Below are 25,953 nucleotides of genomic sequence, written 5' to 3' on the forward strand. Positions count from 1 at the left end.
CAGAGAATCATGTAGTTTTCTCCTTTGATATTGATCTCGGCTGAACGACCAAAATCCTTGTCATATGCATCAACCAAAAAGGTTCTTTATTGCCTTTTGTGCAAGCTAGTTTCATTTCGTTACAAAGGTGGATGATGCTTCTCTCCATTAATAATGCTATATGTATCTCGAGCATGTATCTCGTAGCCTAATTTGTAAAAGTTTATACAATAGAACTTTAGAGAAATATGAACTCTATTTCAGATACATAAATAAGATGTAAAACCAAGATACATTAGAATAATGAAAAAAAAGTAATTTACATCTTTGTATACTTGTGATTATCAAGATTTAGTTTTGAATTAGGGACATGGAATTGAGAGGATTAAGAAAGAAAGGGAGATGGTGAAAGTGTTTGAAGATCGTGGGGGGTGGGCTGGGGGTGAGAGATACGGAAGGTAATGGGATTTGGGGAGGGAGCAACAGATCGAAGTGAGAGAAAAACTTTTTGAATTGATAATTTACCATTAATTAATGAGTTTAAATTTTAAGATAATTATTTAATATCATATATAAGAGATTTGTGTATCTAATTAAATATTTTAAACTATATGGTATAAAAAATAAAAGTGATATTGTGCGTAATTTTTTTAAACTAGAGGTAAATTAAGTATATATGATACTAAAGTATGTCTAACTAGGTAGTTTTTCCTTTAAAAAAAAATGGTCCTATTTTTTTTTACCTTTTTTTTAAAAAATTTTGTTCAAACATAGTATTATTATTATTTAAAATAAATTTGTTCAAATATATATTTTTTTATCTGTCCCATTTTTTTTAAAATTTTGTTCAAACATAGTATTATTATTATTTAAAATAAATTTGTTCAAATATATATTTTTTTATCTGTATTGTTAATAAATTTTACTTTATGATTTTGATATTATTTCATAAATGATAAAAATTGGTTATTCGTAAAACCTTTTAATTATAGATAGTGTTTAAATATATTATTATTATTATTTTAAAAAGTATTCTATTATTATTAATATTTGTTTTAAAAGTATACTATTATTAATATTTTTTCTACCAAACACACTCTAATGCTATTATTATTATTTTTTCTAAAAGAAATGCACGTTCAAACCGTAAAAGATTTAAAAGACAAATAACATAAATTGAAGGGAATAATTTCTATGAGAAGGTGAGTAAGTTCTTAATTACGAAAAATAATAGAATATTTGTTTGTTTTTTTTTTTCACCTAGTGGAATTGAATCTTTTATTATTTCTTTTTGCTTCACTTTTTTGTTTTATTTAAGATTTTATCGCTTTCGATAAATTAGTAACAAAAGACATTTTAGTTTCTTCACCTTGTAAAAATAAGACATAACATGATTCTTTTCATCCAAATTAATTTGGTGAAATTTTATTTCAAGAAGGTACTTTTCATTCTTACTATTTCTAATAAAATTTGGATAGCATCTAACATAAAAAAAAATTATGTAGATTTCATGTTGAAAAATTATGTGTTAGCAATCCCGATACCCTGGTAAAATAATAAATAAAACAAAAAGAAATAATAAAAGATTCAATTTCACTAGGTAAAAAAAAACAAATATTCTATTATTTTTCGTAATTAAGAACTTACTCACCTTCTCATAGAAATTATTCCCTTGAATTTATATTATTTGTCTTTTAAATCTTTTACGTTTTGTACATGCATTTCCTTTAGAAAAAATAAATAATAAAAGCATTAGAGTGTGTTTTGTAGAAAAAATATTAATAATAGTATACTTTTAAAACAAATATTAACAATAATAGTATATTTTTAAAAATAATAATAATAATATATTTAAACACTATCTATAATTAAAAGGTTTTACGAATAATCAATTTTTATCATTTATGAAATAATATCAAAATTATAAATTAAAATTTATTAACAATACAGATTAAAAAAATATTTGAACAAATTTTTTAAAAAAATAATACTAATACTAATAATATATTTGAACAAAAAAATATTTAAAAAAATCGGACCAAAAAAAAATATTTTAAAAATAGGCAGCAAAGCGCTGAAACCCATGCTCCTTGTAAGGAGCATGACGGCTGAGTCTTACAAGGCTAAAAGGCGGTCGCGCCTTGCAAGTCGCATGGGGTTCCACGCCTTGCAGCGGATACCCTAATTTAAACAAATTTAAACGGCATCAAAAAATATTTCCCTTTTGGTTTGATAATTCATTTTGTTGCCCTTTTGGAATTTTCGGAAAATTTTCTTACCCTTTTGGTTCCGGACTCCAATGAACACTATATATAATATGATAATATGCACCGAAACAATATTCACTTTTTGTTGATTACGATAATTACGTATAATGAATGATTATGGCAATCAGTAAAATATTTACCCATGTATGATAAAAACAGTAATATATCTGGTCAAATTTTGTAAAGTGAAGTTTAGAGAGTAGAGAATATTCGTTGACTTTATTCTTACCTCATGGAGATAGAAATATCGTTTCTGCAAAGACAATTGGCTCAAGTGAAGTAAAACAAATTAAAGTAGTAATAAAGAAAAAATTGTGGTAAAGAAAAGGGATAAGGATCTGAAAAATACCCCAACTTTGGTCGGATTTGCTGTTGCGATACTAAACTTTCACGAGGACCTATTACCTCCCTATACTATTTAATACCGTATTTTTTACCCCCCTGAACTATTTAATAGTGTATTTTAAAGGTATATATGTGCCCACGTGGACACATTACTATTTATAATTTTGCATTATTTTTTGTCCACGTGGGCAAGTATATATGTTTAAAATATGGTATTAAATAGTCTAGGGAGGCAATAGATCCTCATGAAAGTTTAGTATCGCAATATCAAATTCGACCAAAGTTAAGATATTTTTCAGACCCTTATCCCTAAAGAAAACCATGACAACTAATAAAAAAATAATGTAGCGCATACAAGCAAGGAATAGTAACATAAAAAAAAATACCAAATTATGATAAATAACAAAAGCTAGAAATTACTACATGAATAAAGTTATTACTACAACAGATATGACGCCCCAGACTAGCAACCCCCAAGCCTAATCCCCTCAAAAAGTAAAGAAAATATTTAACTACCTGCTAACTTTCTAGTTTAATTTGTGATCTGCAAATTTTCTATCTAAGGCTATATATGTCGTCTTCGATAAACTAAATTTCGTGCATATCATACACTTTAATCACCTCTCTCCAATACTTTTTCGGTCTATCTCTACCTCTCTTCGTATCAACTATATTCAATCTTTCACACCTCCTAACTAGAGAATTTACACATTTCTTCTTCACATGCCTAAACAATCTAACTCAATGGTCCCTTCCATCATCTTATCTATCACAGAGGTCCGTCACTTCCACCTTGTCTAGAATATCTTTATTCTCAATCTTATTGCTTTTATTATGTGCACACAATCATCTCAACTCTTCATTTATATAACTTATATCTTCTAAATAAATGAGTTATTGACTTAGCGCTCTATCCTATACTACACAATATAGTTTACCCATCACTCTAAAACTTGACAGTATCTTATACCAATATCACATGAATTTTTTAAATATTTTATTCACTTCTATGGGAATTAAGGGATGTCCTTCGGATCATTTCAATTATCATATTTTTATTTATTATATATATAATATAAAATGTTAACTTCTCTGTAATAAATATTTTTCTTTTATCTCTCATTAAGGAAATTAAAAAAAAGTTTATTCTATGTAATCATAATATTAGAGTATGTATATATACATGCTTTCACTTAGATTTTATATATTAATTAGTCAATATTTATTTCTTTCAAGAATAATTATTATTAACAGCAAAATAGAAAAAATATACTCAATTATATTTTTAATTTTTAAAATAACAACTATTCTGAACGATCTATTTTTAATAAAACGACAAATAAAATGATGCTAAAGGAATATCGAATAAACAAAATTCAGTAACGAAGCACAAGCAAATAACGAAGATATATACATCACTCTCAATAAAACTGAAAAATCTATAAATAGTAAGTATAAACCGATGTTTTACTACTATCCATATATAGACATTATTTGATGATCAAACTGCTATATATTTAGCAATAACAATACTACGTACGAAGGACCAAGCTATGATGAAATATATAGCTCACAAATTAAATAATTATGGATTGATATGACTTGATTGTTCACAAGTTGAAATGGATTTGTATGACTTTATACTGTTTTGGATATATTTATCTTGTTAAATTAGTCGTAAGTCATGAATAGTGACTTGATCGATATCATCTTCATTTTACCTATTTTATTAAGCTAGCGTTTGGCCCTAAGTTCTCAAATATTCTTGGTAAATTATATTTGAGTGAAGTTTTTGGTGAAGTTTCACCTATTTGGCCCCAAATTTGCCTAAAAATATTTGACTATTTCAAAAAAATATGATTTATATGTATAAGTTCTAAAAATTACTAAAAACACCCATAAATTTATATTATCATTTTATAATGAATATGTTCCGTTAAAAAATAATCTTATAATATAATTGATAACAATTAACAATAATAAAATAACAACATAGGCAAGACAATACACTAAACACATACTAAAACTTGTCACTGATTCAGTTATAATTATAACACATTAAACACAACTTGTTCTTTTTTCTCAATTTTATCTCTCAAATTATAACTCAAACTTTTTCGGAGGAGATAGTAACAAATATTAGTTGGAATTAATAAATAATGAGTATTTTTTATAAAATATAAAAGTTTGGGATGATTTTTGAATTTTTTAAAATTCTCAAATAATAGAACTTGGCTTAAATACTAATTTTTTCTAGTATTTGGGAACTTGAGATGCTTAGCAAATATATTTGTCAAGTTATATGACCAAACACCACTTCCCAAATTTTTTCCAAGTATTCTTGGGGCGAAACAGGTTATAAATAATACACAAGTCATGAACAAATTGATATGACTTTAATTTTTACTATATTCATTTTATTTATATTAATTATTAAATTACTTACAAATCCTGCCGAATTAATATGATTTGATATTATCATCATTTTATCTGTTAAAATCATTCACAAGCCAGACTTATACTAATTAAAATCCACCCACAATTCAATGATTTTGCAATTGGGATATAGTTGATTTTGTACTTCCTAAAAAAGGTAACACATTCCTAAATTGATAAGCATTTAACTTTTAACTTTAAATTTCTCATTCCTTTGATGAGAAGGTTTTTTAGACCCACAAACATTATGGCATAGGAGTATTTATTTTCACAAGTTTCGAAAAAAATAATTCTTTTTTTACCTGTGCTAAATTAAACTTTGAAAGTATTTGGCTAAGCTTGTAATAAGCTAGTCAAATTACCTTATATAAGTAATTTTTTTTTAGCTTATTTATGCATTTGGTAAAATGTATCAAAATGTGTTTAATCTTGTAATCTTAATTAAACATGAATTAAACAGGTCATGTGGGAAAGTTGAAATTAAAAAAAGAGTTGCCAAAATGGGAAGAGTTTTTTTTTTTTTTTTTTAAATGGACTAAAAAGAAAAGTAAGATAAAGAAATTAAAATAGAGGGAGTAACAATTTTTGAACCAAATACGCTAACTATCTATTATCTATTTTAGTACATCTCTATCGAAACACAACTATTTATTTATAAAAGTAGTTTCATCTCCTAAAAGTGATTTTCGGCCCTTAATATGTATATTTAGTTACTGTTAATAAGTTTATCCAAACAGGTTTTATGTCCATAAATTGAAACGGAAGCAGTCCACTTTGAACTAACGGTAGGAGATTAACTAACTTTAAATCAACAGTTCCACCTTTGCTTGTTTCTAAAAGGCCAAAAACAGATAAAGAAGAAATTATTTTTGTTATGCTTAATTAGAAGCCATTTACAAATTTAGATGATATTGTAATAGGTACATATTTTAACTCCCCTCCTTGTAACCTTAGTAGTAGTTACACCTCTCTGTCATGACCATGTATTGATGCATATTAAGTTTTATTAATATATTGTCTTTGTTTACAAATAAAAAGAAATAGATAACCATAAATTCAATGAGGATATAATTAGTGCTATGTGCTTTCAACTCACATCCATCATGCCCTATTATATATTGAAACATATAATGCATTGATTAGTTCCATTGAGACCTATACTTGCTCAAGTACTCTACTTAACTTAGAACCAAAAACAAAAGTTGAGGAAATGAGCTCTTTGTTTGTAGGGAGGCCAATATCTAAGAGCTCTTATAATTTATATACTCTTCCATCGTTAATATGTGGTGGTCGATGTGGTCATTTCTTCAAGATTTCAAACTCACTGAGCATCGATGATGACCGTCGTCATAGTATCGAAATAATTCATAATTCAGAGCTTATACCTAAACATGTTGCTATAATAATGGATGGGAACAGGAGATGGGCTAAGGCTAGAGGTTTAGCAGTGCAAGAGGGTCACAAATTTCTTACTCCTAATCTCAAGAATATTTGCAACATTTCTTCCAAACTTGGAATACAAGTTATCACTGCTTTTGCTTTCTCTACTGAAAACTGGAATCGTTCCAAGGTGCGTATAGAGATGAATTTAGAATTTAAAATTATTCACAATTTATCCTCATACCTTTGGCATAATTTATGATTCCCATCAAAAGTCCTAGGTTCAGATGAACCGATACCCGATACTAATATGGATGTATATTTTAATTTTTGTGATTATTTGTTTCCTCTTATGATTGCAATTTACATGCATGTATACTGAATTTGAATCTATTTTCTAATGCAATTAATTAGCCTATCGATATATAAATATGTTAACTAGTAACAAAAAGTAAGCTAAACGCATGCAAAAGTATGTTGACACGTTAATATAATTGGTTAGTTTTATTACTAAGAGATGGAGGCAAGATTTGAAGGTTTATGAATGGTTGATTCTAATCTTAATTGTTAGATAATAATTTATATATATTCAATAAATCTTTAAAACAAATATAACGTTTGAACTAAAATTAAAAAGTTTAGCCAAACCTGCAGTTGCCGCACTATAATACTCGAGAGTAATTTATTCTTCATTTGCAATTTAACGCGTAGGATTTTGCCACTTGTTTTTATGTGATTTTGAATAATTTTCTTTCACCGTTGTTCAAGAATAACAATTTGGCTTTGAACAGGAGGAGGTTGATTTCTTGATGCAACTATTTGAAGAGTTCTTTGAAGAATTTATGAGGTAATATTTATTTGTTTGGTGTATATTGAATCATAATACAATAAAAATGTGTACCTCTTCTCTTAACTGTTTAAATTTGTCACAAGTTTCAATATAATATCAAAGCAGAAAGATGTGGATTTGATTCTCTCAAGCCACCCATTATTAAAAATTACGTATTTGGCCCACAAAAAAAAAAAAAAGTAACCACACTAGCACCTAAGAGGCATATATCATATATGAGATGATTATACATTTCAACACGAGACACTAAAACTAGAATTATACAAGAACTATTAAATCGTTTTACCTAAAGAATAATAGTTTGATAATTCTTCAAAAAAGACAAAAAATTTCCAAGAATTTAAACGTAAAAGGAAGGACGAAAGCCAGGAAACTTGCAATAATCCCAGCGATATATTTATCTTACTTTAACGATCAATAAAATATGCAAACAATTGTGTATGACTGAAAAAATAACGTATTACTGCTTTTCAATTTTGGTACGAGCTACTAAAGAATGACTGTGTTGAAAGTTTTAAACGTAGAGCTCGGAATTTTCAATTTCATGATTATATTCCAGGCTGAGCACAAGGCTTGGGGTACGGGTGTCTGTTATTGGAGGTAAATCCAAACTTCCCACAAAATTACAGGAAGGCATAGAGTTAACAGAAGAGACCACCAAAGGCAATGAAGGACTTCATCTTATGATGGCACTAAACTATGGAGGACATTATGACATGTTACAAGCAACCAAAAACATTGCAAGTAAAGTGAAGGATGGTCTTATACAATTAGAAGATATTGACAACACATTATTTGAACAAGAACTTACTACCAACTGTGCCAAGTTCCCAAAACCTGATTTACTCATAAGGACTGGAGGAGAACAAAGAATCAGTAACTTCTTATTGTGGCAGCTAGCTTACTCTGAATTGTATTTTACAAATACTCTTTTTCCTGATTTTGGAGAAAAAGCTCTCATGGAGGCCATATTTTCCTTTCAACGAAGACATAGACGTTTTGGTGGACACACATATTGAAACATTTTGTGTGTTTCATGAACCTATCAGCCAAATAAATACTGCTAGTTGAATGTGGTATTAGCCAATTCATGTAGTCGGTGGATTTGAGTAGATGATATCATATGTTGTTTGGTGTATTTAGATGATCACACCTTCTTGTTGTTTTTGTTAAAGTTCCTTGCATATATGTCCGCATTGCTTTGTTATTAGTTGTCATGTTTTCGAAAACAGCCTCTCTACCTAATAAGGCATGTGTACATCCACACCTCACTTTATGGAATTTCACGGGGTATATTGTTGTTGTATGCAATACTGTTAGTGTGATCTATTATGACCTTTGACGTGTGTAGAGATAATGGGCGTATTAATTAATTTCACTATGGAGATAAACAACTGCTGAAGCAACCTCATTATTAGGTTAGCCCGATCCACAAAGCATCCTGGCTCACACAGGGTTCAGAGAAGGACAACACCCCCATGGTGTGATGTAGACAGCCTACTCTAATGCAAGCATTAGTTATAATAGGTCAAAAAGAGCTGAAGCGACCTCAATGGCAATCCTAAATCTGCTTCTCCAAGATAGTAGTACTGTTTTACTATAATCATGATTGCCATGCTTACAATTTCCGAAAAGAAAATCACTAAGAAATCTATATAGTCCCAACACGAATACACCACAACTGGCTCTGCAAATTCTAGGCTGCAGCCAACAAGTCTCAGCACCATTTTGAGAAGTAATTGTTGTATCTCGGTACGTATTGTTTAGCCATATAACTTTTGGAGTACCTTCTCTCAGAGCGATTGTCCAAGTAGAACTTGAACAAGGCCAACGGACTTGCACCATGTGAGTAGCTTCAAGAAATTTCAGCTATTGGCATAGGCACCATTATTCTGCAGGTCCTCCACTACATCTCCTACTAGGTCTTTACTCCTCTAGAGACAATTTCAATATACTGAAAGCTAGTTGGATTCGAAACTACTCAATAGCCAAAAGGTTCGAACATCTATTGAAAAGACATTTAAGATGTGAAACAAAAATCAAAGAATCGTTGTTAACTATATATGGCTTCACATTGTCACTTTTGCTTTGTGCAGTTGCAAAGTACTAGAAATTTAGACATCTTTTGTATGCTGTATACCTGTAGAAGATGGGATAACTTGTCCTGCTTGAAGGAGAGAAAGAGTGAGAGTTCTATCAAAGAGACCAATGGAGTCCAGATGCCAAGCAATGAACTCTAAGCAGACTGCATGGATTCTTCTAAAGCACATTTGAAGAACTGTGCTTGCAGTTAATTTGGCCCAAAAAAAAAAATTGGGAGTGCATCCAGACATTCCAAAAGCAGCATGCTGCTGCTGTAAGTTTTTACACTCTTAGAAAAGATTAATCCAGAGTGGGGCTTGACGTCGGTGGCATAGAGGGAAATGAACAAGAAAATGAAGGCAAAGATATGTACATCTAATCCTAATCATCCGGATCCATTTCCTCATCCTGTTCCAGGGATGGAATTGCATCAGTTCCATTGTATCCTTCGGATTCTGACTGCCTGTCTAAATCAGTCTCATCTTCTTGAGAATCAACTTCATCAGCTTTAGCCTCTTGAGTTCTTAGTTGTTGCATCCATTTGGGGCACTCATCCTGCCCTTCAAACAACAGATGGAGATTGTTGTTCTTTCCTGAATGCACAATATCAGTAGCCTTGACAGTTGAACATGAGCATTCTGGAATAGGGTGAGAGAGGAAAAACTTTGTTTTTGATAGATTAGATTCCTTCAAAAGGCCCTCTTCTGCCAAGCTTTTGTTGAGATGTTCTCTGACAGCAAAAGTCCAATTACGAGGTGGATAATAAAGATGATCGACGGTAGTATTAAAGAGCTCTGCAAGATATTTCCTGCATATACAAGATACATTTTAGAAAGTGATGGTAAATAAAAAGAAATAGTAAACACCAAAGAAAGAAAGGACCAGGACTGTTGTTAGTTTTACCTGTTTGGCCGAAATGTTCTTGCAGATGCCATCTCATAAAGTCGGTGTCCCATCACCAAGCTAGCAAAATCAGGCCCACTACCATCATTGTCAAAACCAGGGAAAAAAACTTCAGCGTCCACCGAGACTATGTAATCAAGAGCATCCCATAGCAGTCGGTGTGCTTGCTCCCTCTGATCATTGAGAGAAGGTTCTGGTTCCTTATCTTTCTCTGCAACCCACCCATACCAGCCTTCTTTTTCATGTCGATAAATAGGTCGATCAGGAGGAGGTGGTAGAGGCCTTGGGCGGGGACCAGACTTGTCCCATTCTGATTTTAGTTGATTTGGACTTCCCAAACTTGTCCCATTCTGATTTTAGTTGATTTGGACTTTTTACTGGTAAAAGCTGATCAGGATCAGGAATAAGGGGGGTTTCAGGGCCAACTAAATTGGCTAGCTCTGTTTTGCTGCACAAAGAAGTACGATCAACTAAATTGGTGTACATGGCGCGTAAAGGAATCATAACCCGTTGTCCGCCAAAGGTTTCAGAACCTGATAGGAATATTCTTGTCCTAGGTGGATAACCCATGGCTCGAAGCAGAAGGCCAACCTAAAATTTGCAAAAATGTATGAAGAATTAAGAAATAGAACGACTGCAGGGAGGTTTTACATAGGAAATGTTATAGTTCTAGGGGTAACAGCAACACCCGATGGTTTAAGCATTAAACTAACAGAATGTGAATAATTAACAGGGTTTTGAGGTATTTAACTCTCTTTTTTCTTTTGAGAAAGAACAGAACATGCAATTCTGTGAATGAAAGAACCTGGGCTTATAACTAGAGAGCATTTGCATCAACCTTCCCAAGCTCAATCAATGAACAACAAAGAGGGTTTGAATTATCGGCAGCTCCTCTGTGAAAATATCTCCAGAAACAAGCTATTGATGTCTCAGCCTAAGGCAATCTTGATTTATTCACCGATATAGAAGATAGCTAGCAGGTGTATATCCCGACATCTTAAACTATTAGCAGCAAATTCATTGGCTAAACTAACTACACTTTTTTTAAAGTCTTTACTCTCTTTTTTGAATGCAACCTGTAAGAACATTATCTATATGTTGTTTATTATTTTGACATGAATAATACTTCTTATTTTACCGATAAAAAAAATGCTTTGATCTTTACAGTGCCTTAATATCTCATCTCTGCATCAATTGGCAAGCAAATAAGGAACTCGCAAAATCTCTTCCTAGTTGTGAGAAAAGAATCTAGAGCATAAAGTAAATCTAGGAACATGAAGACCCCTATACTGTATTTAAAGAAGTTTGAACTGGAGATTAAACTATGAGATGGTAACAAAATGCACTAATTAGCAAAAAAAGAAGAAAAAATGTGCACTGCATGGATGCTATCTAAAAAGTGTCTGCATCAAAAGGTAACTTAAAATGTAATATATTGTATAAAGTTACTTATAAAAACTGTACTTTGAGCCAGATGAATAAACTTTTGATGAAGATTTAAAGAGAATTCAAAAAGTACCTCTTCTGGCATGAGTGGGCACGATCCATTTCTCTTCCGAGCATGTGAGTCAACATTAAGTTCTTCACTGATAATTCCTTGTTTAATCATCTGGGCCCTCCTGTATTGTATAAGTTCTGTGTGAACATCCTACACCAAGAGAAAGCAATATATTACAGGTGTCATGATATCAGTTGTTGTTTTTGAGAAAGTTCAACATTTTATAGACAAAACACACCAATAGTGTATCAGTAGTAATTACATCAGGAGTTAAAGTTAGCAAAACCAAATATGTCTAACCTTTACTCCTCCTAAACTATCTAAAAAGTGAGTAATATCCTCCACCTTTCTGGGGAGTACATAGTTACACCAAAAATAAAAGTTTATAAGGCAATTCAATTTCAAGCGGAAAGGGATGCTCTTGTTTTCAAAACATCTCTGGTTCCTTTCCTTCCTTATTGTCCACCAGATGCAAGCAGGGACAATCTTCCATCTCTCCTTATGGCCTGACATGTTTCCTTCTCTATTCCATCCCGTTAGGGCTTCTGATGTATGCCTTGGCATGGACCAACTGATACCCCTCAAGTTAAAAAACGCATGCCACAATTTCAGTGTCACTCTACAGCGAATGAAGAGATGGTTTGTTGTCTCTGTTTCTCTTCACAAAAAAAACACCTGGAACATAATTCCCTTCCCCTTTTCATTAGATTGTCCTGAGTCAGTACTGTTTGCCTGGCTACCAACCAGGTGAAACAAGCCACCTTGTGGAGTATCTTTAACTTCCATATCATCTTCCAAGGCCATGATAAGAGCATTGCAGCTGACCTATCAAGGTGTTTGTAAGCTGATTTTACTGTGAATTTCCCATTTTTGGCTCTCAACCATTGTAGACTGTCTTCATTTGTGTCAAGGTTATTGGTATGCTCCAAAGAACTGAAGAAATCTGTGAGGTTGTCTATTTCCCAGTCATTCAACCTTCTCCTGAAAGATAGGTTCCATCCTTGATTGTCCATGACATCTGCTACTGTTGCCTCCTTCTGTTGGTTCAGAATTCAGATTGTAGATCACAGGGTACAACTGTTTCACAGGGTATTGATCAACCCACACATCATTCCAGAATGATGCCTTCCTTCCGTTTTCTATTTGAATCCTTGAATTTCTCCATATTTTAGGCCACTAGATCATGATTGTTTTCCATAAACCTACCCCATAAGGGCTTGTAGCTTCCTTAGTAATCCATAGGTCTTTCATTGTATATCTGGAAGCTATAACTTCTTTCCACAAACTCTGTTCTCCAGAGACAAACCTCAATAGCCACTTCAAGAGAAGACTCTGGTTCTGTACTTTGAGGTGCTTTATACCCATTCCTCCTCAATTTTTGTTGTTGATGACAGCATCCCATTTCACCAAGTGATGCTTCTTTTCCCCCTCTCCATTTCCTTGCCATAAAATGTTCCTCCGGATGGAGTCTAACTTCTTTAAGACACCCTGGCAAAGGAAATAATGACATCATGTAAGTTGGCATAGCATCAAGCACACTATTGATTAAAGTTAATCTTCCACCCAAAGATAGTATTGGCTTCTCCGATTTACCAGCTTCTTTTCACATTTTTCCACCACTGCATTCCATATATTCTTGGATTTACTTTTTGCTCCCAGAGGCATCCCTAGATAGGTAGTACCTCCTAGGATACTAGCTAGACCATTGATATCTGGAACTTCATTCACTGGGTAGACAAAACTTTTACCCCAGTTTATGTGTAATCCGGAAATAGCTTCGAACAGAATAAAAATGACCCTTAGATGCTTTAGTTGCTCTTTCTCTGCACCACAGAACACTTTAAGTGTCATCTGCATACTGTAAGTAGTGGGAGATATTTAAGCCCAGAATATCACTATCATTCGTCCAGAAGCCCTCGATCTTATTGTTTGATTGTGCTGTTTTCAACATATCACTCAATCCTCCCATAGCAAGTATAAAAAGGAAAGGGGAAAGAGGATCTCTCCCAAAAGGGGTACCATTAATTAATACTGAGAACACAGAGTATTTTAACCATTTTATCCACCTATTTCCAAAACCCATCGTCTCAAGTGTGTTCCAGTTGAGATGATCAAAAGCCTTTTCTATATCCAACTTACATAGGATAACAAGGACTTTGTTAAGTTCCTCACATCCACACATTTCATTGGCAATAAGAATGGCATCCATGATCTGCCTACCCTTAATGAAAGCTAGTTGATGTTTATCCACCAACTTAAACATCACTTTCTTAAGCCTTTCTGTTTGGATCTTGGATATGATTTTATAGATGCTGCCAATCAGACTAATGAGCCTAAAATCCTTCAATTCTGATGCACCCATCTTTTTAGGGATCAAAGCAATGAAAGTAGCATTTAAGCTTTTTTTCAAAGTTAACCTTGACCATGGAAATTCTGAATGGCTGCTATTACATTTGTCTTCACCACCTCCCAACAATGTATGAAAAATGCCATAGTAAAACCATCTGGGCCAGGGGCCTTATCTCCTGCACAAGCAAACACACATTCTTTGATCTCCTGTTCTCCAAATTGACTTTGCAACAATAAGTTATCTTCCTCATTCAACATAGCTTGATCTCTGGGGTTGAACTGAGGTCTCCAGTGCTCATTCTCTCTATAAAGGTTTTGGAAGAAACCTATGATCTCCTCCCTGATCACTGCTGGCACAGATACAGTAGCCCCATTGATCAAAAGACTATCAATGTTGTTGTATCTTTGCGACAATTTGCTGTTTTGTGAAAAAAAAATTGTGTTTTTATCCCCCTCTTTCAACCATACAGCCCTGGATCTGTGCCTCCATGACACTTCCTCCCTTTTTGCCACCTCCTCCAATTCTACTGTTAGAACAGCTCTTAGAAAAGACTCATCATCAGATAAGCATCTTTGATCCTGGATCACATCAAAATCAGAAAGTTGGTTTAAAATGTTTTGTTTCTGTAGACCTAGGTTGCCTTGAACAGTTCTGCTCCATTCTTTCAACTTCACTTTGAGGGCTTTCAACTTGCAAACTAGAATGTAATCTGGTATTCCTGTATAAGATTCAGAATCCCACCACCCCTTAACTCTTGCATTGAATTTCTCAGTTTGCAACCACCAATTTTCGAATTTAAAATAGGATAATGACCTCTCCCAGTTTCCACATTCAAGTAGCAGCAGATTGTGATCAGAAGTTATTCTAGGCATAATAGTTTGCTTTATTTTCTTGAAGGATACTTCCCATTCTTATGAGAATAGGAACCTATCCAGTTTTGCTGCTACGTCTTGCCTGTCTCCTTTTCTCCATGTAAAGGTACCCCCTGATATCAATTGTTCTTTAAAAGGGAAAAGGCATCATTAGGTTCATTAGACCAGTTAGGCTCAACAGATTAACTGCAGCAATACTCTCCCTTGCTTCACACTGCTAATATTGCCTCTTTCTCTGCCCTTCTTTTTTTTCTTTTTCCTTCTCTTTTATATACCCATCAATAGAATGATTAACTCACTTCATGGTCCAGAACTACAGTCATAATCACTTTTTTTCCATTTTCAGTTTTTCTCAAACGATTCAAATGAATGACAATTTAGCCGCACCTATACTTGAAAAGACAGGTTGAGAAATGAAAGATTATCCAAATATAGCATGTGAGGCCACAAAATCAGAAGCATCAGGAAATAGAATGGAAGGAATAATTCAGAACTTTCCACCTTAATAACTGACATTATGATTTTGTGGAAGAAAAGGAAGGTTGAAGGAGGGGCATTGGAAATTAGTGTGCAGAGACTATTTCTCAATCAGTTATATGCCGCCTAAAAATGATTTTTCATCAGTGGTCTGATTCTGTAATTTGAAATTGTGGCTTCATAGTCTTGCGCCACAGTGAAAAGAGTGGATATTGCTCCTTTTGAGGTTATTGACCAGGCCATGTATCTATCCAAAAAAACTAGCTTTTATGCCATTGCCAACAGCTTCAGTTGTGCCAAAAAGAGTTCACTTATGCTCTCAAATGTTTCCAGATGCCAAAAATAATAGAAAACTGTGATTGCTTGGCAATTCAGGAATTGAGAAGCTCATATGTCATAACAATAACTTCCTTCAACAAAGCCCCATCTTCAATAATGAATCTCCAAAGCCACTGGTGTTGCAAGCTTAAAGATTGAGCCCTCAAATCCTGACTGCTCTTTTTTCTGTAGTAAACACTCCCCAATTTAACCAGATTGCCTTTTGCTTCATACGTTAATCCATTTAATTTATTGTTTAGTTTGTTTTTATTTAAGTTCTCAATCCATCCTTGTTTCTTGTTTGGTTTTAGGAAGTAGGGTGATAATCCTATTAGAAGTTATTTGTGCTTATTCTCTGTGGGATTCAACACTTGGGATTCTTTCCCTTTGCTACACTTGCATCCGATTAGTCCTTTTGCCTTAGTTAATCTATTTGATTGATCATTTGGGGCTGGGCAAAACTCGGATCAATTTCTTAGTATGGTTATGAAGTAATGAAGCAAAGAGAGGAGTAACACCTCCAGAATTGGACAAAAAGAAAGAAGTAAATCTCAATTCTCATCCACTCGCTCTTGTCATGCCAAAAAGGATGTGGCAATGATAAATCCTGCTTTTTAAGTAAACTTAACAGGTCCCCTTCCCCCTTTCTCTTCCCCTCCCATTGGTTCAATCAAACCTTTTTGATTTGAAGACTTGTTTGAACCAAACATATTATGTAGGGAATAAGAATATGCTGCTGATTCTAATCCCAGATTCTCATCAATGTAGAGTGGTCTTGGCAATTGTAACTGTTTGTGGAATCTTTAGGACCATCAGATCCTCATGCACAATTCTTGCATTTCCCAAGAACACAAGAACGGAAGGGAATTCAAGAACACACGCTAGAGTTGATACTAGCTACAAGATAAGAGAAACCCATGACACTTACACTAACTTATATTTACACATGTGAACCGAATAACCTTGTTTTGTCATGTATCATCCCCTGTTCTCAGCATTGGCACCCACACCACAATTTGAAGACGGATATGTCTTTGTTGTGCTAATATCCAGAACAAGTCACCAGAATATACCAAAATTATTCCATTTTCCAGCGGAGATGTACTGATTAGACATTCCAAGTACGATGTAACCCCAATCAGGTTAAGAGAGTACATAGATAAAGAAAAAGTTAGGAACCTGAAATATTTCAGCACAACCATGATAGGCTAGGGCATCTCTCTTAAGCCCAGGATGATAGGCAAGGTAAGATTGACCTGAAGCTCGTAACCTGCAGAGAGGAATAAATATTTTTATCATCTGTTGACAAGACAAACAAAAACTCTCCATGCAACCCAAAAAGAAAAGGTAAAAGAAAGAGGCAAGAAGTTGATCAGATAAACTTTCATTTCATATGTAATTTCATTTTGTTCACTGACCAGCACCAAGTGCTGGAAATTTGCATTAGGGAAGATACAAATACTCAATTTGTTTACTGCACATGTAATGATGGGGAAAAGTCTATTAAAGTATCCACTTCATGTATACCCACCATGCTGCACCAAAAAGCCAGCGAAAATGTGTGTATTTAAGTCTAAGTGAGTAATTTTGAGCAAGCCAAGCAGAACTCTCAACTGCCTAGTCCATATGAAAATATCTAGCCTTTTTTTGTACTGGTAAACTAGTAATTGAATCAAATCAGAAATCTGGTGCTAAGTTGAACTAACTTGTTTAGCTATATCTTTCACCAGTACCATACAAATTTGTTCTTTGTTAAAACCAAGGGCACATCTAAAAATATAAGGTGAGTATGTAGGCTAGACTTGATATTCTGTCAAGCCTATCCAACTATCTACATGAAAGATATTCTTTCCTCAAATTAAAATACATGAAAAAGCAAGTTCCTTTTTCATTTTTTTTTTTATTTTTTTTTTTTGATAACCGAGAAATCCGTCTGTGACCCGCCCTTTGGACCAATCACAGCCTTCTAAACTCGGTGGATAATGGGCCCGCTCCTCTACCCTTCTCCACTTAAATACCGGGATTCGCTTTGCATGGTGCGGGGCTTGAACCTACGACCTAAGCCACAAATCCTCCACCTTTTGCCACTTGAGCTAGGCCTTGGGGGCAATTCCTTTTTCATATTTCTTGAGCTCATCTTCATAGTGTTGAACCAACTTCCTATTCCTTTCATACCAAATGTTCAAAAAATGCACAGTGGACTAGCTTTCCACACTGCTTTCCTCTCAGTCACTGTACTTCCTTATTCTTCACTGAGTAGCACACTATTAATGAGAACCCAATTGATATATTATGAAGAATACCACTGCCAATACTTGTGAAGTCGCTCTACAATGCAACAGTTAGTAATCTGCACATTCTTCATCTTTTTTGCATCTGTAATGTGAACTCACAACAATCTAATTCCTCCTTCTCAGATTGTCTTCTGTGAGAATTGAATTCCACACCATATAACAACTTGTTTATGCAATAAGAAAAATGTATGGTCCCACCAAATAAGTCCATACATTTACCAAACAAAATTTTCACCGTAAATATTATAACGACTTCAACCTTCCCAGTATTAGTATGATTAGTGTTACTAAAGGTCATCACCTGGTCTTACTTAACATAATAATGGCTTCAACCTTTGCAGCGTCAATAAGATTCGTATTATTAAAAGTATCAGCTCATTGTTCAAAGTGACAGAGTCATGTGAAGCAAATAGTCATTGCCTTCATACTTCAATGAGACACAAAGTGGACCTAACATGGGCATTCAATCTGATTTTAGAGTAGGAAAAGACGAAAAGAGAAAAAGGGGGATATAAGTTAAGGATCTTGAGTGCTAACTAGTTATTGCCTTCATACTTTAATGAGACACAAAGTGGACCTAACATAGACATTCAATCTGATTTTAGAGTAGGAAAAGACGAAAAGAGAAAAGGGGGGTAAAAGTTAAGGATCTTGAGAGCTAAATAGTAAAGCTCCACTCCATGTGTGCTTCGGCATCCTCTTTCTCATCATTATCTTCTTTTTCTTCTCGAATTTGTGACCCGACATCTTCTAATACTACCATAATGCAACGTCCTTTAATAAGATTTTTTTTTCATCTCAAGCAATGAATCTTTCTTTATCTTCTAGTATGTGGTCATTTTCTCCTGCAACTATTGATTCTAGGCTTCTTATTTGCTTCTCTCTTCTGCTCTGTAAATGTAGTTAGTAAATTACTGGAGGACTTAATATGAAACTGAAGATTACATATTCATTCCATTTTATGGTTTATCAATTATAAGGTGCCCATCAATTTCCAATTGAAGTTATCCACTTTATGGTTGATCATTTGTATCATTGAGAGTCAATTTTGTAATGAAAGTTGTCTTTCTGTGACCATCTTGAAAATAGATTAAATGATGTTAGAGTTGAGGAGTTGAACATACAAGTTTTAATTGCATTTTGATATTATCAGTACCAAATTCATATATTAGGTCTTTTTTTATATTTTCCGATAAACTTCTTTTTCCAGATAACTGAGAAATTCCAGAGGACCAGAGGCTTATGGTTCGAAACTCGGTGGATAAAGGACCTGCCCCTCTACCCTTCTCTACTAAAATACCAGGCTTCTATCTGCACAGACGAACCTGTGACGTGCGCCAAACCTACATATCACACATGGTGCTCTTACCACTACACCAAAGCTTGGGGGCTTGTATTTTCGATAAATTGTGCATTTCATTTAAGAAATGGGTGAACATCACTTCTCCCTTTTCCCTAAAATTTTCATGCATCGTCATTTTCTCTTAGATTTTTGCTTTTGGAAACATTACATGTGATGTCTTTCAACCCTTAGTGCAACTTAGATCTAAACAAGCATATCAGTAAGATTAATCTTCCAGGACATTGTGATCTTTAAGGAATGAAAAAATTACACTTTCACCAAACATGTCTTTCCAACCTAAAAAGTATAAGCTTAGACATTCTTCAGATACTGATGGTAAGTTATAAATTATTTTTTTTTTGTTTTGATGATCATGGTGTCCGGACCAGCTTTCACGCACCTCGACTAATTCCACAGGATACCTATCACATCCCACCAGCAACAAGTACCAAGTAACTCTATCCACCAAAGTCAGGACAGATGGGAAGAACCCTCTATTGTTTTTTGTCTCCACTGGGATTTGAACTTGAGAGCTCTCAACCACTTCATTGGCCACTAGGCCACACCCTTGGGTGCATAAGTTACAAATTTTTTAAAACAATATTTTTTTATGAACTGGAAAAAAATATGAGAACAAATTCTTTAAATCAAATATTAGCTACCAATTACCAGATACAAACCCTTTTAGTTCAAAAAACACTAAGTCCTAAGATGATAATAACTAAGATGGCAAATATCTTGATAAAAAAAAAAGATGGCAAATACAGAGAACAAAAATTTCAATTCCTTACCTTTCCACCATGAGCTTTCCAAGAGCTTCAATTTCTGGGCGAAATTGAAGGGCATGAAATGACACGCGACATCTAAGCCTTTGATACTCAACCATGCTAGAAGGAAGGGCAGACTGAGAAGAAATTGAACTTGATTAGCTGGTCATTTTAGGCCAATACAAACTAAGCATTAGGCACATAAAAATTAAATAGGGAAATATCAGTAATGATCATGTTAAACTCTCCTCTTAAGAAAATAAGCATGAAATATTCTTAATCCGGAGGTTATGCGAGTGAATGTTGGGCAGCTAATTTAAATGAATGCAGACATGTGAATGCTAAAATGGATGTGAAGTCATACAAGTTTAAAAATGACAACATTATCCAAATAATGCAAGTAGTACAACCCTTCGGGGTGGCCCAGTGGTTTGGGCTTGGGACTTCCATGTTGGAGGTCTCAAGTTCGAAACCCCTTGCCAGCGAAAGCAAGGGGTTTGCCTTCTGTGTCGAGCTCGTCACACCAGGCTTGCCTAGTGCGGGTTACCTCTCCTATGTGGTTTGCGAGCTATTGCATAGGAGCGGGGGTTTTATCCTGTGCGCACCCAAAGGGTAGCGGCTGCGGGTTTCCCTTGTCATCAAAAAAAATGCAAGTAGTACATATTAAGAATAAAACAAAAGGTTGCTTGAGATGGTTTGTTCATGTGCAGCATCGACCTCCAGATATACGTGTCCCTAGATGTAAAGATGATGAGCGAAGCAGTGTTGTCAACAGTGTGCTTAAGCCCTGAAACTGGGCTAAAAAATCATACCTGTAGACATCCTCCATCTGTCAATATTAGTCCAATGACCTTTGCTTTCTTCAATCTAGGTAAAACTTCAGACGTATAAAATCTTAGAGAAGCAGAACTTTTGGGCTTAAAAATTTGGTACTCTTTCCGTCTCCTAGCCTCCCTCAAGATAGGTGGCAAACTCTTCACAATTGTGACATCATTTGCTAAGGCTGCTATAAACTGATCCTCATTATAGAGGTATGAAAAACTCTTGAAATTGGAACTGCAAAAATTAGATATAATTTAAAATTCAGGAATGTAAATAAAGCATCACAAAAATCCTCCTTATTTTTTAAGTCAAATTAACCAGGACCTGATGCCTTTTGAACGAGCACTTTCTTGAATCTCTGGAATTACCAGTGTGGCATTTAGAAGTCTTGATATGGCAACCAGATCAACAATCTATGAGAAAAGGATAACCTGTTAGGAACTCTTCACCCAACAATTTGGTGCAAAAAGGGTAGAAGTCTTTTCAACAATAAAATGAACATACCGAGTTCCTGATCTTCTCAAAACTACCAGATATTTTTGCATAGATGAAGCCATTGTTCTGTTCAACAGCCACTGAAACCATGACAAAATAGGTGAAAAGAGAGAATCAGTTCCAACCGATGATGGAGGTACTTAACATTGTTGTTAAAAAAACACAAATAACTTTAAAATGGCGAAGGCAGCAAGTCAATTTCAATTCCCAGATAGCCTGGACCAGAGTCTCCAACCTATAAGTAACTAGAAGTGTAGACCATAACTGCCAAGTGTAAACTCTATACCTCTGTAACCTAGAAAGCAACAGCACGTTAAACTTTAGTAAAATATGGTACTCCCTCCATTCCTTTTTTCCTTTTAGAGAACCGTGATGACCAGGCCAACTTGCGCGCACATTCCCTCCATTCCATTTTATATGTTACTCTTTCATTTCCTATTAGTCCCAAAAAGATTTAAATCGTTCTATATTTGGTAACATTGTACTAAGAGTACTTATGGTATGTTATACATTTTCTGCTTAACGCCTTTATTTCTTTCTTAAACTCCATGCCCGATCAAATACCATCAATTTGTCAAATAATGGAGGGAGTGTCTTCTCTTTTTGTTCAAAAATGTTTCCTGAAGAAACTACTGCTGCTCCATCACCATCATTAGATACCATAAGATCATCTCTCCAATGCCTTCATTTCTTGCTTTATACAAAACACATTATGTTGCAGTATATTCATTGAGTTTCCAACTATGCAATTTATCATTAAATATTTGCAAGTAAAGTAAAAGAAGAGCATAAAAGAGGGATTCATAAAAATACATAATCCAGTCAGGATGGTGTGACTTATTCAGAACAGTAAATCTATTTTATTTTAAAAGAACTCCCTAAATTGAAAGTTAAATTACATAAATACCTCTAACTTAAAAAACACCTAACTAAAAACAGCTCAACCTTCACACTACTTCATTGCGCTGCACACTCCACTGAGAAACATCGCCTCTTCCAACGCCCACAATCTGAACCATCGCAAGCTTTCAAATAACCCAACAGATGCAACTCGTCACTTCTCCCTCCTTCCTCTATTTATACCCACCAAATGCCAAACATCGCCTCCCATTACGATTCCAATTTCTGAAGAAAACGAAAAGGTATGGCATGTTTCATCTTCTAACACCAACGTTCTGCCTTTGTTTCGCACGCCCTCATCTGCACTTTATTATTTGACTTACAATCATGCGCTTCAGGCCAACATTGTTCCAGGTCCTGGAAAACACAATCAAATATTGGAATTGGCTTTGAATTCCGGCCACCTTTAACAGTTGTAAGTGACTAAGTTCCACCCTCTTTGTTTTATCCTCATGTTTATCGGCAAATTACATCTATTCCCACACCTATATTCCATCCGCTCCAGATACACCGCCCCTCAAATATCCAACACTCTATAAATTAACATTCAAATTGATTATGGACTGTTATTTTTGGCGCTGGAGTTCTGGACGCACCCAAACATTTTTCATCGCATTCTATCCCCTGTATATAGTTCCACTATCTTTAAGTTTCCAGGAATGCTTACTTTTGCCACTTCGCGCAGGTTATAACATACGCGCTCTCAACATAGGTGATACTTGGACCCTTCATACTGTAAACCGTTTCACATGTTCCACTAAATTTAACAAAACTACTTGCAGCACACTGTTATTGGGCTTATGAAATTGCTTAAATGTACTTTATGATTCTTTTTAATTCGACTAAGACACAAAAACGCCCTAAGTTAACATTGTTACTCACTATTCCCTCTGTACCTCTAACCATCTAGATTCAGCAAACATAGCAACTGAAACTGAACTATCAAAGCAGAGTGTTCCGATTAACAAGATACCAAAACACTCCGTTGTTTGGGTGATGAGAGTATTAGTAATTTGAAAGGGTTCGGTAATTTCATACAAGAATTCAAGGCACGAGAGCATTTTTCAAATGATAATCTTAATTGACAACGAGGTAATATCATTGACACATTCACATACGTTAATCAACCTACTCTAGGCTTATGTGACGTGCGAGTCTCAATCTATAAAGGTATCAGGCAGCCTCCAGTATGTGCTTATAGAATATATTTAGAGTATATTTGTTGATTTCTCACTTAATATGCTCTTTCCAAACTAGGGGCTTTTGGGATTTCAACTCTTTCCATGAGTAGTGTGCTGATCCATACAATGTTTCAAAAAGCACTAGACTTGCGCTCCTGGTACACTCCATGTATTATATGTTCAACATTATTTATTTAACCTCACTGCCACAACTAATATTAGAACTATACTTAAACAAGGTAGGCAAGCTACCTTTTGGGGGGAAATTATATAGCACCAGTCCTATCGAGTTTCAATCCACAAAATTACAAAACCAAAGCCCTTCACATATTTATGTTGTACAGTAACTAATCTCATCAGAAATGGAGGGTGTGAAGTCATAAAGGCCGAAAAGAAAGATATTACAATAACACCAAGTAAGGTAATGAAAAAAGCTACAGAAGCGTTGTTAGATATTACAATGGATGGATTGTTGGCTGATACACAAGTACCCTTCTAACCAACTCTAAAACTTTCCACAACAGCCCATTACTATTTACAGAATGTTACATGACACTAATGAAACTTTCATTGGTTGTATTCACTATTCACAGGTTCGGTTGAATGAGAGACAAGATGGCAATCACCATGCAACATCGAAAGGCCACAACACTATAGTGTAGAGTTACGGGTTCCAAATGCTGATTCAAGCGCAATTACTTACTTAGAATTAATCAGAAAATTCGGCAACAAATTATTTGCCGAACTAATAAGGAACTTTGTAAAAGATGTTCAACATGACTGTCCAGCAACAAAATACAAAAAACAAGTAAGGCAGCCAGTCAATAGGGCGTAATGGAGTACTATTTGCAAACTTAATTTCGGTGAGCCGGAAACATGTGTTCCAACACTTCATTTAGATTATAACGAAACCATCCTTAAAATATAGCATTATTGCATATACAATGGATCTAAGAAATAAAGTATGCACAGAATTGCACGGATAAGATATGCCAAATAGAGTAAGGAGATTATTCCATGGTTATATTGGGGCAAATATAGAGCCAATATTGTTTCAACGATATATGAATTTCATCACTAGGCAAATACATGCAACGCATGTGCGGTGAATCTAGTAACTAAAGAATTGCAAGGATTACCAGGATATGTACTTCTTGGATTTGGATAAGGGTGCAAGGGCTCCAATGACTTCACATTTCCCCACAACTTACGAAACGCAGGACCCTAAAAGATGTAGCATTATATTGTTAAAACATATATAAACTCTTTAACAACAAAACAATAGATATCCAGATTATTAGTACTAGAAACAATAGATTACAAAGTTTCCAAACATTTTACATTTTAAACTCTTTGAAGTTCTGATCAGTACCGATAAATGGTGCTATTTATAGATAATTTGTAATATTCTCTACATGGGTCATTCAATAAAATCATCAGCTTTTATCAAAGCATAAGCAATTAAGCATAGGCAAACAAATAAATTCAATAGATGTAGCATTTTATTGAATCTTAATCAGAGTAGAAAGAGTGGATTACCTTCCTAGTGGCTAAAGTTGGAGTTAAATCCTCAGTAAAAACTGTAATTGCAGTGTATTGTACAAGATCAACAGTGGACTTTGCCAGAAACAAGTGAACAATCAATGAAGCAAATGATAACACCAGGCCTCCTAATGCTGCCCATTTTATTTTGGATTTCATCTCAATAATAATAATAATAATTTTATACAGCAAATCTGCAAACTCAATTTATTGAGACAAGTTTGAGAAATGATTCAGCTGAGAGAAGTGAAGGAATTAGATCGGAATTGATTTTGAATAGATCGAGGAGAAATTTAGAGTAAAGGGTTTAAACAGATTTAGCGAGTGGGATTGGGATTGGGACGACGAGGTGAATACAGCTTTATCTTCTCCCATGAATGAATGTCTACTAGCGCAGTAGAGCTTTCATCTTCTCCTATGAATACAGTCAGTAGCGCCCCCAAAATAAGGGTAAAGTACCAAATTCAGTTCGCTCAAACACGAAGATGCACAAAAAAAAAATCAAATCGATTGAGGGGCAAGATTAAACGAAGAACCAAAAGCAGATGAAGGAGACAGGTTAAGCACCGAATTAACACTTGGAAGAAACAATTTTTAAAATTATGTATTTATTGTTAATCTCTTACTAATTTTATTTTATAATTAAAAAAAATATTTGAATTAATTATGTTTTAATATTGGATTTAATTTGTAAGACTTTTTTAATTCTTTGAGATATTTTATTAAACATTTAAATTATCAAATCATTAAATTTAAAAATATATTGTCTTAACTTTGAATGCCTTCTAAATGTTAGTATGTTAGTTTTTGTAATTAAAAGTATTGTGAAATATTATATAAGTAAGAAAATTAT

At 34.2% G+C, this 25,953-nt stretch overlaps 2 protein-coding genes across 2 annotated transcripts; one reads left to right on the forward strand and one right to left on the reverse strand.

Moving 5' to 3' along the window:
* Positions 1–6,215: 6,215 nt before the first annotated feature.
* On the forward strand, positions 6,216–8,434 carry LOC102595200 (dimethylallylcistransferase, chloroplastic-like). Its single transcript, XM_015304660.1, has 3 exons — positions 6,216–6,597; positions 7,199–7,254; positions 7,817–8,434. The coding sequence occupies exons 1-3, from the start codon at positions 6,238–6,240 to the stop codon at positions 8,274–8,276; spliced, it is 876 nt and encodes a 291-aa protein (XP_015160146.1). The 5' UTR covers positions 6,216–6,237; the 3' UTR covers positions 8,277–8,434.
* An 858-nt stretch (positions 8,435–9,292) lies between these two features.
* Positions 9,293–25,667, reverse strand: LOC102598372 (uncharacterized). Its single transcript, XM_006365878.2, has 11 exons — positions 25,098–25,667; positions 24,698–24,782; positions 21,487–21,557; positions 21,307–21,395; positions 20,973–21,216; positions 20,185–20,297; positions 16,937–17,027; positions 11,762–11,890; positions 10,614–10,833; positions 10,243–10,576; positions 9,293–10,147 (listed from the first exon to the last, which is right to left on the reverse strand). Exons 1-11 carry the CDS (start codon positions 25,257–25,259, stop codon positions 9,721–9,723), a joined length of 1,965 nt encoding a protein of 654 aa, XP_006365940.2. The 5' UTR covers positions 25,260–25,667; the 3' UTR covers positions 9,293–9,720.
* Between the last annotated feature and the right edge of the window lie 286 nt (positions 25,668–25,953).

This window comes from Solanum tuberosum, unplaced genomic scaffold (genome assembly GCF_000226075.1).
Source record: "Solanum tuberosum cultivar DM 1-3 516 R44 unplaced genomic scaffold, SolTub_3.0 scf00579, whole genome shotgun sequence".
In the NCBI taxonomy this organism is placed as follows: Eukaryota; Viridiplantae; Streptophyta; class Magnoliopsida; order Solanales; family Solanaceae; genus Solanum; species Solanum tuberosum.

Excerpts from the sequence above, each read along its gene's own strand:
- LOC102595200 (XM_015304660.1), top strand. The coding sequence starts at position 6,238 with ATGAGCTCTTTGTTTGTAGGGAGGCCAATATCTAAGAGCTCTTATAAT. Across the intron at positions 6,598-7,198 it reads AAAACTGGAATCGTTCCAAG|GAGGAGGTTGATTTCTTGAT; the intron begins GTGCGTATAGAG and ends GGCTTTGAACAG. Across the intron at positions 7,255-7,816 it reads TTCTTTGAAGAATTTATGAG|GCTGAGCACAAGGCTTGGGG; the intron begins GTAATATTTATT and ends ATTATATTCCAG.
- LOC102598372 (XM_006365878.2), bottom strand. The coding sequence starts at position 25,259 with ATGAAATCCAAAATAAAATGGGCAGCATTAGGAGGCCTGGTGTTATCA. Across the intron at positions 10,577-10,613 it reads TCAGCTTTTACCAGTAAAAA|GAAGTCCAAATCAACTAAAA; the intron begins GTCCAAATCAAC and ends GGACAAGTTTGG. Across the intron at positions 10,148-10,242 it reads AGAACATTTCGGCCAAACAG|GAAATATCTTGCAGAGCTCT; the intron begins GTAAAACTAACA and ends TTGTATATGCAG.